General features: G+C 35.9%; 1 protein-coding gene across 1 annotated transcript in view; it reads right to left on the bottom strand.

Moving 5' to 3' along the window:
• The window catches only part of LOC149803069 (uncharacterized), a 58,789-nt gene that overhangs the window by 8,912 nt on the left and 32,918 nt on the right, over positions 1–16,959 (bottom strand). Inside the window, exons 7-16 of the mRNA XM_089952641.1 lie at positions 16,709–16,842; positions 15,561–15,733; positions 13,064–13,409; positions 11,850–11,949; positions 9,377–9,450; positions 7,531–7,697; positions 6,745–6,913; positions 4,024–4,122; positions 636–1,871; positions 162–329 (exon numbers count right to left, since the gene is read on the bottom strand). Of these exons, the coding sequence (XP_089808767.1) occupies positions 162–329; positions 636–1,871; positions 4,024–4,122; positions 6,745–6,913; positions 7,531–7,697; positions 9,377–9,450; positions 11,850–11,949; positions 13,064–13,409; positions 15,561–15,733; positions 16,709–16,842 (2,666 nt within the window). The remainder of the gene's footprint in view (positions 1–161; positions 330–635; positions 1,872–4,023; positions 4,123–6,744; positions 6,914–7,530; positions 7,698–9,376; positions 9,451–11,849; positions 11,950–13,063; positions 13,410–15,560; positions 15,734–16,708; positions 16,843–16,959) is intronic.

Raw genomic sequence — 16,959 nt, 5'->3', positions numbered from 1 at the left:
AATAATGGAACATGTATCATAAATTGACAAAATGCCAAAGTTTATGCAAACATGATAAATTTCATTTATATTTAAAAATATAAATAAGACAAATATACAATCAGGCAATTCTGAACAGGATGAATGCACACTCTGGTAACAAACAAAAATGTTCCACACACCTTGGTCCTCGGGGAGGAGGTGAATTTGGCCTGTAAGGTCCAGGATGAGACACATCATGGTATTGTGACACCCTGCCATATGTTCCTGGGGGTGGGGGAGGAGGGAAGCCATATCTCTGGTAATAGTCTTGATAATACTGGTGGTAATTCTCCATCGGTTGGTCATACCTAAAATAAAATACCTCCAAAATGTACTGTTTAAGTTTACCTGGTCCACCTTTATATAATTATGATATCACAACTTTGACTTAGTGTCTCTAATTTTAACAATGCTTTCATGCTGTATGTGAACTATGCTGTAATGTGCATTATATATGACTTACTTGTGAACCATGCAGTAACATATAGTACAGTGTATATGACTTGGCTGTCAGGCTGTAATGTATAGTACACTGTATATGACTTGCCTGTGAAACCATGTTGTAAAACATACACATACACACACCCCTACTCTCTCTCTCTGTAACACTGTACCTGTAGTAGGGATCTCCAGGCTGCATATAGCCATAGCTCAGCTGGGCCTCGGTGTAGCGCCCCTGTGGATATCCCTGCTGAGGTGGACTTCTGGGACTGCGGTAAGGTGGCCAGTCATTTCTGAAGTTATCATGATATGGTGGAGACCTTGACCTCCTTCTCGGTCGAGGTGACAAAGATCGTTTTCTTGGTGGCAAGGGAGACCTCTTTCGAGTAGGACTTTTTGATCTCCTTCTTGATGGGCTTTTAGAGGATCTTCTTGGTGATGGACTTCTAGAGACTCTCTTTTTACTTGGACTTCTAGAGAGTATCTTTTTACTTGGACTTCTCGAGAGTCTTTTTTTACCTGGACTTTGTGAGAGTATCTTTTTACCTGGACTTTGTGAGATTCTCTTTTTACTTGAACTTGGAGAGATTCTTTTACTGTCAGGACTTCTAGATAATTTCTTCCTTTCTGGACTTTTGGGTAAATCTTTCTTTCCTGGACTTTTGGAAAATCTCTTACTATTAGGACTTCTGGACAGTTTTCTTACACTAGGACTTCTTGAAAGTTTTTTAATACTTGCACTCCTTGAAGGTCTTCCCAAAGAAGGACTTCTGGATGATTGAGGTCTATTTGGACTCTTTGAAAACTTCTTTGCAACTGGGCTTCTGGAAAATCTTTTCTGCAATGGACTTTTAGAACGAGATCGACTAAATCTTTTTAAAGACCTTCTACCTGGACTTCTAGATCTTGACTGGCTAAACCTCTTTATGGATCGGCCACGAGAACTAAATGATCTGGATCGACTAGATCGTTTGGGAGGAGTGCGTGACCTTGATCTTGATAAAGATCTTGACCAGCTCCTTCGCCTAGCAGGAGAAAGAGATCGTCTTCTGGATAGACTTTTGCTTCTTGATCTAACAGGAGTGCGTCCTCTGGACAGAGAACGGAGACGAGATCTTGAACGGGAGCGTCTTGGAGAAAAAGATCTTGACCTTGTTCTGGATCTTGAAAATGATCTTCTTGATCTTGAATGAGATATAGATCTAGATCTTGAGACCCGTCTTGGACGAGGTGACCTTGATAACGGTGACCTAGAGAGCCGACTTCTTGACCTAGGAGTGCGTGAACGGGATCTGCGAGGTGTAATAGATCGTCGTAATGGTGTCCTTGAGCGAGATCTGCTCCTGGAATAGGATCTGGATCTGAATCTTGCCCTGGACCTTGACCTAGATCTTGACCATGACCTTGACCTGTATATATAAAAAAAACGAGTTGACAATTGTTATACTAAATGTGATTTATTTTTTTGAGCACTGCATTAGTACCTTTAATAATAGCAGTGACAGTGGAAATCCAACCCCAAAAATAGAAAAGCAAACATAGCTGCCAGTTTCAATGGTTACAAAAAAGAAGTTTTTCTGACTTTTCAGAATGGGAAAAAAAATTATTAGGAATTTAAAAAAAGAATGGCTGTTTCAGCATGATTTTGACTAACTTTATACTGATGTACAGTAAAACCTGTAAACATAAAACCTAAAACAAAATACTATATGTGAGTAAACTAGGCTTCTCGTGAAGTCTAACTGCTGTCTGGAAAGTTGGTTTTTAGTGATATTATCAACATATTGGTTATATCATGTTAGGAAAATAGGGACTAAATGCCTTTCCAATGGTAGACCAGGGCAGCTGACCTGAGCTGACAAACCTGCAACCCATGGATTATGAGTTTTATGCTCAAAGCAAGCTACTACAGCTCCCCAAGTTTAACAGACTAAAAAAAAATATCCTTAGTTACTTGGTAGCTCATTTTATGTGAAACAGGTAATACAGAGTTCTGTTAAATTGTCAAAAAACTTTTAATGGGATACACGATTTACAATAGTTTTATTGACTTTAAACATTCATAAATCATTGTATCTCGCTTGATAATTCTTATAACGGGAATATTCTGAATGATTATTAATCAACCAGCAACAATTCCATAAATTAAACTTCGTAATTCAAATTATAAAGGTCCATGGTGTTCCTTTTTTTTCAATACAGGATTACTGTGTGACAAATGAAACCAATTTTATGGTCAGAAATATAATGAAACATTCTTTTATATTTTGTTGGGTTTAATGACATTTTTTCAGCACATGATAAGCTATACATGGCAGCTAGGAAGAACCTGGGAAGAACTACTAATCCACAATATGCTACTGGCAAGCTATATCACATGCCCGTGTTGGTTGAGCCGAGACTCAAACTCACATGGATAGAGATGTGCAATTAATCTGTAAAAGCAAGTGCCTCAAATCACTTGGCCACCCAGGATCCCAATAATGACAAAATCAATTATTTTCTAGTTTTGTTCACAATGAGTCCCCCACCACCAAATAAATACAATGGAGGAAGAAAAAAATTCCCAACATTTTCTTGTCAATGTATGTAGACTATAATTTTCAAATGAAATATCATTTCACTTTTCTTTCTCAACTCTGACCAGATTGGTTAACCATTCTGAATGAAAGACTTGCAAGTATTAAACAACTGTATACAATTAATAAAACAAGGATTATTATTCAAGATAAACATTAGGCCCTAAAGCTTTTTACTCTCCTAATTTCAAATCTGAACTAAAACAACAAGTTCCCCAATTAAAATTCCTTAGTATCTAAAATGACTATTCTCAATGAAATCCATCCAGACTATCTGGTTCAACTTGTTTAGTTTTGGGGAAAGTCCACTGATTCAAATACTAAATTATAAATAGAACAGGTTTTAGGTTGGGCACAAACTATCTATTAGTGATGTTGGGACAGACATAATATGGACTCGACATATGGTTTTGTGAAATCAAGTAATCATGGGTGGACTGTGTACCACTGCATGTGCCTTGCTAATCTCTTCACTGATTTGTTTACTGGTCATCAGTACTGTGGAAATCAATATAGATTACAATGGGTACAGGGATAATTAAAAACAAAAATACAAAAAATTGTCAGGTTCCAAAGGTGGAGCTATATGATTAGTCTCCATTTGGTTGGGGGCCTTACAACAAATCCTGTCTATGCATCATTTACTACTACAGCGGATTACATGCTCTTACTGGGATATAACTGCAATGAGGGCTTGGGGGTGGGTGGCGTTTCTTTACCTGTATGACATCAGGGAAGTATTATCAAAGAAACATTTTTTACTCCAAAAACTGGTTTTGTTCTTCAAATGCATTACCAATCTTTATGGTCTGAATGCAACCATGCAATGTTTTGATAATTTGTTAACATACGAGAATTATACGCCCAGGGTGTACTTAACAAAACACCTCGACTAGAAAATATTGTGCTGTATGTATAATCTTACGTTATTTACCTTACAAAAAGTAATAAACATACTTTGTATTAGAAAGAAAGCCTTTACCTTGACCTTGATCTAGATCTTGACAATGACTTTCTCTTGGTCTGATCTCGTTTGTAGTCTAGAAGCTCTTTTGCAAAATCATCAATAAGATCTCTCTTCCTGAATTAAGAAGAAACAAAGTCAAAATAACAGTGAAGGTTCTGTGGAACATGACATCACACAAGATGTAACTAGACTGTCTGAACTGAATAAAAGAACAATACAAAATAGTAAAACATGATCTTGGTGCTGATATTGCAGCCATTAACTCAAGAAAGTGATACCTTTGCCTCACTATCCACTAGATGTAAAATCATGCATGAACATGAAGAGTTGTAAATTGCCGTACATTAATGTTAAAGCAGAAGTACACAATTTTCACAATAACCTCTTTCTTACCCAATATCTAAATTATCCACATACTGTGGTGAAGATAACTGGTTAAGAACTGAAATTTTAGTGCAGAAACCATTTTTGTTTTTTCGGTCACAGCATCCTTGGGCTTTTAATCCCTTTCTTACCTTAACACAACCTTTTACAGCCAAGGGCCAGATTGCATTTTCTAAGATTACTCTAGGGCTACAAACACTAATTTCTTTAATATAATTACTGTTCATGGGCCAGATTTCTGTGTTGTTTTAATTTGCACTGAGGGCAGGACAAAACATGTTTGCGGGCCAGATCCGGCTCATGGGCCAGGGGTTGTGCACCCTTGCCTTTAACGAAGGTCATCCAAACTTTGGTGAAAGTACCCAGTCAAGAATGGAAATTTTAAGCAGAACATTTTTTTCTTGGTTTTGTCACAGTGACCTTGGCCAATGACCATTTGACCCGAGATCAATAGGCATCTTCATTCACCCAAATGCAACCCATCCACAAAGTTCAGTCCAGGTCTAAGATGCAGAATTAATGTTATTGTGCATAAGCCAGTTTTCTTATTTCAGTCAATATGACCATGACCTTTGATCTTTTGACTGCAAAATCAACATTTTTCTTTCTTTTATCAAGTCATTACATGTAATGTTTGGCAAATGTTGGTGCTGTAGAACTTTAGGTATTGTGCATAAAAGTAAGTTAATGGAAAGCATAACAAACTCAACCAATCAGATGCAATATTACATCATAAATATTCATGGACCTTACTCCTTAGAGAATCCATCTCAGATCTTAATGACCTAAGTCTATATTACATTTTGATCAAATTCAAAATAGACATACAACTTCCCTAGAAATAAGAAGCTCAACCAATCAGATGCAAAATCACTTGATTAACATGCTTGAATCTTGCTCATTATTGAACATTGCCAAGATCTTGATAATATAGGCCCATATTCTTAGTCTGAATAAAATCACATGAAATATATTATCTCCACAGTGGTAAAAAAAATTGAACCAATTAGACATATCACCTCATTAATATACATGGAATTGTGTCCAAAAGTGAAAGGCCCATTAAAGACTGGACACTTTATCTCAAGAACAGTCAAATTCTGCTCAGTGTTACTTTAGATAAAGGTGTGTAAATATGTTTCTACTTTTTTGTAATGGTGGCCATATCTGACAGTGGAACAGCATCATTTATATAAATCTGAAAGGTGTTCAAACTAGGAGGCTTGTTGTCAAATTCTGTCAAATACTGTTAAGCATTTGTTTGTAATTTATATATATATATATATATATATATATATATATATATATATATATATATATATATATATATATATATATATCTTTAGTAGCAGCAGCCATATTCATTAGGGGATTTTAATCATTTAAACAAATTTAAATTACATTAATATCAGAATGCTTTCCATAAACATTGGTCAAATATTGTTAAGTGATTTTTGAGAAGTTATTTAAATGATAATTCTGCTTAGCATTTTCTGAGTATAAGTCATTGAAAGTAATTTCTAACTTCTTTGTAATAGTGGCTATACTTGATGACAGATTGCTATGTATTGCTTCTTTGTAATAGTGGCTATACCTGATGACAGATTGCTATGTATTGCTATACCTGATGACATATTGCTATGTGTGTGCATCAACTCAAAGACCTTTCTGCCAGGATGCTGTCTGTAAATTTTGGTCAAATTCTGCTCAGCAGTTTTTGTGAAGGTCATTTAAAGGTCTTGCTAGTTTTTAGTAATTTGAGTCATATTTAATGGCAGTTCAGAATCACTCCATACAAATTTTAAAACCTTCAACGCCTGAATACATTACCTCAAATTTTGTTGAAAATGTCACTTCAAGTTTTTTCTTTCTTTCATAACAGTGGTTAAATCTTATATGTGTGTGATTTGCATTTTTAACGCAGCTTTAACAATTTTTCAGTCATATCGCTACGATGTCTGCAGTGTGGCAGTTTAGTGATGTCTAGCACTGGAGCATCATGCTGCAGACATGTAGCATGATGTCCTACCCAGTCACATTATCTTGACAACCAGACAACCAGTCCGAGCACTAACCTTTTAATGCTGAGCACCAAGCGAGGCAGCAAATATTATGGTTTACTGACATTACTTGTTGAAGCTGAACAGTCTGCATACCTGGATGCTTTCTGTAACTTCTGGTCAAATTCTATTTTTTACAGAAGTCATTAAATATTCTATCTATTTTAGGTACCAGTGGTGAAATTTAATAGTTGTACTGCATCCTCTGACAGATGACAAACTGATCACTACTGTCAAGCATCTGCCAAGCTCTGTTCAATACAAAAAATGATTCCTACTGACAATAACTTACTTTTCTTTAGCTTCCTTTAGCATTTTCTTGGTTCTGTAAAATTCCTCCCTGGTCAGTGGTTTTTCTGCATAGACTCCTGGGGGCGGGAAAGGCCCTGGGGGTGGTGGGAATACTGGTATGGGTCCTGGGGGAGGAGGCAGGAGAACAGGTGGAAGTGGTCCAAGCATTACTAAAAAATACAAGAAAAATAAAAATTATTTTAGTTCCTATCACCCTGTATTTAATAGACTTCAATAAGAAATCAGTCTCCCTGGGGTTCATTAGAACAGAGCTGACAGAAATTTGGAGTTCAGGAACATTAAATGGCAGATAAAACTAAACATAAAGAATAAATTATCAGTTTTTAAAACTATGGTATATGGCAACAATGTATTAAAGAAGTAGGATAAAATAATACCTATTGCCTATGTAAAAATACTGTAAGAGAAGTAAATCTAACATGACTGTCTAAAGCTTCATGTTACTGTGTTCACCCCATTATCACATTTTAAATCTTACCAAGACATTTATTTTAAAAGATACAAAGTTAAAAAAATGTTCAACTTGGTGAAAGCAAATAAAATGAATCCGACTGAACTTGATATTATGGCATACAGCTATACTATTAATGACAAAGGTTCTGCCCAACACTACTAACTAGACTAAAATGTAAAGTACTTCAATTCCTACATACATATAACTTTGAAAACCTTAAACAAACTCATAACATTGTTGCCACCACCCAAAACTGATACCTTTGGCTCACTATGAATGAATGCAAACAGTAAAAGAGAGTGAGATAATAACCTGCAGGTGGAGGTCCTGGCAACACTTGGGGAGGGATAATTCTAGGGGGCATAGATAGCATTGCCCCAGGTGGTGGCATGTTGGGAGGTGGAAATCTTGGTGGTGGTGGTCCTGGTGGTCTCATGGGGGGCCTTGGAGGTAATGGCCTACTGTGGGGAGGTGGACCCCTGTAAATAGAAAGCAAAAAATGAAAATAAAATAAAAAAAATAAAAAATGGAAAAATTCAACAGAATGTGACCATTTAGACTCTTTTCCTTGTGTAAGCTTAGATCAGCTTAATAATATCTGTGCTATGGCAAAATATTCAGTACATAATATAGCAATTTTTAAGATAACAGGTTTCATATTTTTTCACTCATAAATTCTACTATGTTCTTCATGCCATATAGAAAAGAGTAACATAATTGTGTAAGAGCAATGTCGACATATATTGTCATCACAATGTACCATCATCAGATTTTTTATCATGGCATCAGCACAAAATAAAGGTCTATTTTAAGTTCACTGCACTAATACACAGTAGAATGTTTTACCATAATCAGCTGTGTCTTCTACATTAATGTAGTCAGACTTGCATTGTCACCTTTACACAGCAATCACCTTGTCACAATGGCCATTCTAATTCTCCCTCTCCCTCAAACTACCTCAAGAAAAGTCAGGTCTTTTTTTTCTTTTCTAAAAACCAAATAATGGTTGTCTTCTTGCTTTAAGTGACAGCTGGGTCATAGAAAGAATGACTATTCTAAGCATGCAAAATTAATTTTTTGTTTAATGAGCAAGGCACTATTTAGATCAAAGAAATCATCTGAAAAGATGTGTAAGCATTTTTTAAAAATCTCACGTGAATTCACGATACTCTGGTCACACTGTGTAATTCGAAGGTGTCAACTGGTCAGATTTGAAACTGAGGGGCTGACCATTTAATTTATATAAACTCTTACTCCATTTTGTAGACAAAAAAGAGCTTTCCATCAAATCTTGGGATGAGACCCCCCCCTTTGAACCTGGTTGTAAACATGATCCAAGCCTTGCCCCCCCCCCCAAAAAAAACTAAATGGTTGCTCCATTAGCTGAAAGGGTAAATTTGTTTGCTGGAAAGTGAAAAATGGGAGTTGCATCGTTGCTCTAGAAGCAGGAACCACAATTTGTGCCAGCATAATATATATAGTTCAATATCTTCATCTATTTTATTTGCATATAAATTAATGCTCTCCCTGATGAAAAATTCATCTTTGAGGAGACAGAGTTACATCACTTTTCATTAGGGTTAAAAAATCATTCAGTCTTTACAAAACTTGCCTGTAAAGGAAATCAAATTTTCATTTCATGTGTTATTAACAATAGTCAGTTTTTTTCCTTCCCCTTTTATAGATAAGCCAGCTGTAGTTTGCTCTTGGTGAGTAAAGCAATTGGTTAATCCAGAGATTGTCTGAGGAGTGATCAGCAGTTTTTAAGTCTAAATATACAAGCTTGCTGACCAAAGAGTCAGTCCTCTTAAAGATGGGTCATAGTGACCAAAAGCTAAACATCATAGGATACTGCTTAAAGTTTGCCAGTAGCTTCTTGTGGGTCAGTAGTTCTTACATGGGTTCTCCCTAACATCTGTTATACCGGGAGTGATGTTAAGCCTATCATGCACTAAAAAGTGACACTGAATCCAAAACAACAAAGTGTTTAAATATCCAATATGGTCTGATTTGGATCAATTATATTTTATATATCTTGCTGACAAGTAGGTGTTTTAGTCAATGCACAAACATGTACATTATCATCAAGAATAGCCCATATGCTGGAAAATGCATTCAAAATTGATTTATTCTATATTCCCATATCTCTGATTCCTACCTTGGTTTAGGAAGGTCCTGTGGATCAGGCCTCATTTGTCTCCTAAAACCAACAGCCGTCTTAATTGTCATCCCCTAGTACAAGAAACAAGGGCATAACGTTAATACAAGTTGGAACAATTATTCGAAACTATTTAGGCAATAATTATTGTTGTTGCACAAATCATTATATTGAGGGAAGACATATCCAACTATAACATTAAGTTTCCACGCAAAAATTCATATTTGCTTCTGTAGTGCTATAAAAAAGAAAAGTTTAATGCTGGAAGTGCTACTGAGAAAAGCCTTGAACAGCAACTCTGGGATTGAGTTTCAGAGCAATAATTATTGAAATAATATAAAATGTACTTTAAAACATTTTATGTAGAAGTAATTAAATATGCTTTTCAGTAATTCTATCATCAGTTGTTCAGAATGTAGTCAGCCAATGTGAAATATATAACAAAAATCACAATAAAAAAGCCAATCATTTTTCATCTTCCTGTAAAAGCCTATACATATCTGTACCATCTAATCAAGAAAATTGGTTTATTCATTGCTACAATTCCTGAAGCATGAATACCTCCAAAACCACTGGCCAAAACCTACAACTACAAACATTAGTTTTTATCACAGTTTTACAGCTTCTTTCTGTTCACTTCTGCAGCCTTATTTAACTCATATACTTTCCTGCTGAATGGTTTCTTTCTATTTGGTTTTGAAACTGATAAACTGTTTTCTATGTAAATGTCTATTCTGCTGGTGCACACTTTTCACACTACCTTGTCCATATAAAACCTTCTTTCAAAATTGCATTCCTGATACTCATGATTTATCATAATTTTATCAATACAATTCAGAATGCTGAATTTTCACTCAATATTTAAATTCATCTTTGTAATTAAGTCCATGAATGTTGTTGTAAAGAAAGAGATTATGTGTGTACAATGTTTTGCAACTCAACTAATACTTAAAAAGACTCCCTTTTTTGGTCAGCACTCTGGTGGCCTAGTGGTTAGAGTGTCTGCCTCAGATGCAGAGACTTTATAAAATGGTACTAACAGGTGCATCACTTGGCACTCAGCATTAACAGGCTAGTGTTAGGACTGGTCGGCCTGGTGTAAGAATAATGTGACTGGGTGGGACATCATGCTACATGTCTGTGGCATGATGCCCCAGTGCTAGACATCACTATAAACTGCCACACTGCAGACATCGTAGCAATAATACTGAAAAATTGTTAAAGCTACCTTAAAAATCCAAAGCCCCCCCTTTTTTGGTCAAGTTGCGCATTCATTTAACTAGAAAAGTAAATAACTCGAGTACTGAGCTTAATCTAAAAACTTAAACACTGACCATAACCTAAAGGCATGGTTTGTAAAGCCCTGGAGTATTTCATCTTAGAATTTTCTAAGGAATTTTCAAATTTCCAAGGACATCCAAATGTTTTCAAGAGGCATTCTGAATGCCAGTTGAAAATGTGACTAGCATGTCACATCATCAAAGAGATGCTACTCAATCTTCATTGGCCCATCCCCCCATTAATTTTTTCTCCTCAAAATATATAAATTACAAGAATTCTGAATTTAAAATATAAATTTAATTCAGTTTAACATTCTTTATTTCCACAAAACAATAATTAAGTTTCTGGCAAACTGAAGGTTTCAATAAATTCAACAATAAAATGAACTATTTAAAAACTCAATTAGTTTTCAAGGCAACTTCTCAAAAGTTCAAGATTTTTTTTTCAAGGTTGTATGAACTTTACAATATGGACAGTTGTTGTTGTTGTTGTGGGGTTTAACGCCATTTTTCAGCATATGATAGGCTATGCATGGCGGCCAGTATTATTGGTGGAGGAAGAACCCGGGAAGAACCACCGACCCACAAGAAGCTACTGGCAAGCTTTCTCACATACCCACATTAGCCGAATCCTAGACTCGAACCCATGCAAACTGAGGTGAGATGGCAGTGATCCATAACGGAAAGTGCTTTAGACCACTCAGGGCCCTTACAATATGGACAGATAAATGGACACCAAGATGAACTCAACAAAATTTGAGACTTCAAACAGAGGCATGATTTGGGATAGTCTGTAGATTTGCATAATGGTTTTATAATCTCTTGGTGGCAGAGCCTGTTGAGTTGGAACACTACTGTAATTATTCTAATTGACACTTTTCAAACTACAGAGGAAGCATTACAGATCTTGGTCTCAACTTCACTTAAAAATGTCAAATCTTTGTCTCCAGGTTACTTAGCAATGTGCCAATTTATTCCCATTAGGAATGACAAAGCTTTTAATGCAAGTGGACAAAAGATAATTAACAACATGGTGGCAGTTGTGTTTGTAGGGTTCAACACCACTTAAGCACCATACTGGCTACATGGTGCTGATTAAAAGAACATGAAAATGTGTCTATTGGTATTTTTATAAATAGTGAAAATTACAATTAATGTGAATGACTGCAAGATATTTTATGTATTAAGAATACCTTGGCTAATTCTTCATCTGTGACTGTTGTCTGTGGAACAAGTGGAGCAACTTCATCTTGGGTTGGGGTGTTGGGGGTCAGCTGCTGAGGGGGTGGAGGCCTGCAGAGATAACAATAATATAAAATTAACTATTGTGAATATAGGCAGTTTTCTGCCCTCATTTTTATATATTAAAAAAATGAATCTGAAAAAACTTCAAGATCACGATCCTGCCTCATTGATTGTACAAATCAAATTGTTTTACACTAATTTTGTAAACTGAATCCTATTTCATTCAAAAAGAAAACAACTGAACATGGGCTGGTATATTGGAAATCACAATTTTAAAACTAGCTTGTTCCATGAAGACATTTCAATGATTCTAAAACATGTTCAATATATTGCTGTGATGCAAGGTTGCACTGGTCTAAAACCTAAAATCTTAAAAATGTACTGCACAACATTTGGTATTTTGTGACTGTTGTATCATATTCACATTTGAGTTTGATAACCACTATGTGTAACCCTTCCTCCCCCAAAAAACTGCAGCTGCTCACTGCATCTTTACATTTGTTCCATGCAGAAACAAGCACATTTTTCCCTCCTTGTGTGGCTTGATTTTTCCTGGAGGGGTGTAAGCAGAAATTTATAAGGAACTTTTTAAAAAAACACCCTTTAATTACTGTACAAATATTTTGTTCTTCATTCATAGTTCTCATCAAAATATTACATCATTCACAAAAAGGTATATACCACTAATAATAAAATGATCATAAACATTTCATTTTATATTTGAAGCTCAAATGCAGTCTGTTGGTGCCATAGCATGTGCTCTTCAAGCCTTAATGCAAGGAAACCAGTAGCTGATTGTAAGAAACCAGTAATTAGACTTAAACTTTCTTTTATGGTTTGGATTAATCTGCACAATGACAGAAAAACTTCCAAAGCGGTTGTGATTACAAATGATCAAAGAAAGGTCAATGGTATTTATGTTTTTGGTGATGTGGTCATTCACAGCATTGTCAAAATGCATATTTTGCCCAAAAATCATGGTCACTGGTCATATTCAACATGTAGTCAGTGATGACAGTGCATTTATGTAATAAAATCGACCAACGCATGACACCTGTGGTTATAAATAACACTGCTGATCAGAGCACAAAAGATCAAGACATGTTTTACAGAAGTAATCACAACTGAGTAATGCTTCATACAGAACCCTCATCCAACATACCCTTGGCTGCTTGAAGGAGGCATCTGCAGTCGAGGTAATGCATTAGCCCCAACCGGAGCCCCAGCAGGCCTTGGTGGTGGCATGTATGGCATATGTGTGACGGGGGGGCCAGTCTGTGCTCGCAGTGCAGCTCGTGGCTGCTGTGGGCTTGGCCCATTATGCTGGGCATGAATCACAGGTTGAGCTGTAACATGTGTAGTTTTCACTGTGGTTCCTGTTTCATTGTAGAAGCTGCTGATTGCTGTACGCAGGAAACGGTTTGGAATCAAACGGTCCGGTGAAATCTCTGACTCTCCACATGTTGGACAAATGTGTTCCTCTGTTTCCAGGAGAGCATTTCTAATACCTGTAAACAAGACAGCAAGTTTTTATTTGAATATGATCTCAAACCATTCAATTATCATAAAAATTACATAAGCACTTTGATAAGTTTTTTGAACACTGCTTTTACAAGTAGATCTGATAACAGGGATGGTCCTGGGCTTTGCCAGTGTTACAAATTGTGATTTTTTCCCCCTCATTGGCAACAAAATATACCATCTGGCGATTTTTTAGGCAACAACCTTTTTGTAGATAGTCATGTATTTGGAGTGGAGACATTCAAAGGGACCACAAAAGGAAGCCACAAACCTGGATACACAATGCACTGGAATTAATCTGTTACATAAACAAATCCTTTGTTCGTATTGACAAACATATCATTACAGTACATTGTTACATCATAATCTGCTTATGCTGACATCTGGCATGAGTACTGTATGCCGTGATACACTCAGTAATGCAATCAGACTATACCTACAATCAACCGACCTCTGAAGACGCGAACAGAAACAGCTACAATTGAACGATGGCTAATCCTTCTGTTTTTTTTTTAAACGTACCAAAAAAATAGTTTTATATTAAATGCAGCCATGTTGGATAATGGACCAATACCCTCTGAACAAATTGGGACAGCGCATAAGCATGGAAAATTCGGTCAAATTCTGTTGAGAGTTTTGTAAAAAGTCATAAAAAAGAATTTAATTTTAGTAATGGCAATATTATATAGCAGACTTGAATCATGTGCACAAAACTTAAAGCCACTTATTCCAAAACGCTTTCTCTCAAATAAGGAAAACTTTGGTTGCTTTTGTTGTTATAGGGTTTAACGCCATTTTTCAACACAAGACAGGCTATACATGGTGGCTGGTATAAATGGTGGAGGAATAACCTGTATAAAACCCTGGAAAAAAACCACTTACCCACAAGAAGCTACTGGCAAGCTATCTCACATACCCACACTGGCTGAACCCCGAGACTTGAACCCATGCAAACAGAGGTGAGATCCCAGTGGTCCACAATGATGAGCACTTTTGACCACTTGGCCAGCCAGGGCCCCGAAAAATTTGGTCAAGTGGCTATTGAGATTGAGCAGTTCAAAGTTATGTTTATTTTTCAGTAATGTCAGCCATGCTAGAAAGTACACATATGTACAAACTTGTAAGGGCTTGATGCCAGGATACTTCCTAAGAAAGACTGATAAATTGGATAAAAAAGCCATTATGCAAGGATGCTGTCAAATTTGGGCAAATTCTGTGGTTTCTGAGAATATGTTATTTAAAGTATTATTTTTATCATTTGGATAAACATGAAAGGCTTTTATGCAAGGTTGTCTTATTTTGTAAAGCAGTTTTTGAAAAGCTTTTAGTGTTTTGGTAACAGTGACCACAGCAAAGAGACATAATTTGTATAAAATGTGCAAAGGGCCTGAAACAAGGATGCTTCCTCTAAAATTGATCAAAATTGCCTATGCAGTTTTGAGAAATTGAAAACAGCAAATAGAGATATTCATCTTTTCTACAAAAGTACTATAGGCTTGATAACAGTGAAAATAGCAAAGAGGCATCATTTATATAAAATGTGCAAGGGCCTGATACAAGAATGCTTCCTGTGACATCTGGTGAAAACTAGCAAAGCAGTTTGTTAGAAATAACGATGGACAGACAATCTATAGTTACTTGATGACAGATGCAAGGCTATGGCATAAGCTCACGAGTTTCAGCAAGCTTGGAATATTTTGCACAAGAAGATCTTATTAACCTACACAACCCTATGCATTATTACATGTGCAGAAAATCAGGGTGGATAGGAATGTATGTAGTTTTCAATACAAGAAAACCTGTTCAAAGAAAGTGCCTGAAGTGTGGAGATATGCATGTTTGTGATTGTTTGTGCATCTAGTTATGGCATATGAGAATATTACATTCAATATTGTAGTTTGAGAATGCAAGGTCGTTTCCAGTTAATGTTATGCAAACCACAGCCATTAAGTATTCTGAATACTTCTTACTATTTGATAAATAGGTTCAGAAAAATCTGAAATAACTTTAAATGATCATGTCATTTATGGCATCATATCAAAGCAATAGTCAGACAAATAAAGTTTATTTTATCAGATTGTACTGTACCAAAATAATGGCCATAAAATTGTAGCTAAGCATGACAAGGGAGGCCTTACATTCATCGCAGTAGCTGTTGCCACAGCAGGGTATGACCACTGCATCTGTCATGATGCTGGAGCAAAGCAGGCACAGGTAGTCTTTTGGTACTGGTACTGCTGGCTCCTGTTCCTCCCGTGTCTCATTTGGCAGAAAGGGTGGACGCTCTTTCTTACCCTGAGCATATGCCACTCTGGAATTATGAAGTGAGGAGATACAGGTGTATATTAGTTCCATTTTTTGTGATTCTGGGTTTACCTAAATTTTTAAAAGTGGAAGTCAGGGTCTTGCTGGGTTTGAAATTTTGGATACTGAATGACAAGAATCCAGACTATTTTTAAAAAAATGTTTTAAAAAACTCTGACCGATTGTTGTATTCGTTTCATCAGTAAGATAAAGATTAAATGAAGCACATAACCCTATACATGTACTGTTCTTACCAGTTCCTAAATCCATAAAAAGTTACATATTTTCAATATAATCAAACATTTTTACTTTTTATGTTCATATTTACTCCAGTAAAATTATTTTTTTTGTATACAGGAGAGCGCATATCAGGACTTTGTGATCACCACTGCATGTTGGATGATTGTTAATGATAAAAAATTTAAGGACAATATCTTCTTTATTTTTGAAATAGTTTTTTTCTCTCCAGGCAACATCATCATATAGCTGCATCACATCTCTGTAAATACTATGCATAAGCATGTCATTCACAAGTCCAAATTGTTTTCCTGTACAATCTGATGAAAACGTTTCTTCTTTTGACCATGTCAAAGCAAAGGCCAAAAGATTTTTATATCCTATTACACTGGTTTTACCCAGTAGTACAAACTCATTAATTTTCAGAGCAGACCAATAGCTGTTTAAAATGAATTATGCTACTGATTTCAATGATTACTTTCTACTACTCCAGCAGGTTTTGAAAGTTTGTTTAAGCTCTGGCCCTGACATAACTACATGTATTTTTGTATTCTAAGCTTGTGTTCAACATAATAATTTTTTTTATAAACCGGACAATTCTATTCTAATCCTCATATCATAAAGATTACTATACCTTCAGTGTGTACTATCTATATTTAATGTGCAAGTTTCCAATACAGACAACAAGTTCCATTTCTGATGATATACAGAAAATGTGCTAGCTGTATTTCATAGGATCACTTACGCATCAATGGCAGGTACAGCATATCCTGTATTGGTTTTGTAGGCTCCTGGCATATTTGGATCATCTACTTTAATCATGAAACTCTGAGGAATGCCTGTGCTTCTCTTCATCCGGTTGTCCTGCGTAGTTGTATCCTAGATGGCAAAAGTATATTATAATGTAATATCTTTGAAATAAACACAACCACAGTGGTTGGTAATACCTTCATCTCTAAATGACATAACATTAAAGAGTATGGCAATACAATAAAT

This window comes from Sinohyriopsis cumingii, chromosome 3 (assembly GCF_028554795.1).
Source record: "Sinohyriopsis cumingii isolate HCF-2022 chromosome 3, ASM2855479v2, whole genome shotgun sequence".
Lineage (NCBI taxonomy): Eukaryota > Metazoa > Mollusca > Bivalvia > Unionida > Unionidae > Sinohyriopsis > Sinohyriopsis cumingii.
The sequence above is the reverse complement of the archived record's forward strand: the minus strand, read 5'-3'. Positions and strand labels throughout refer to the sequence as shown.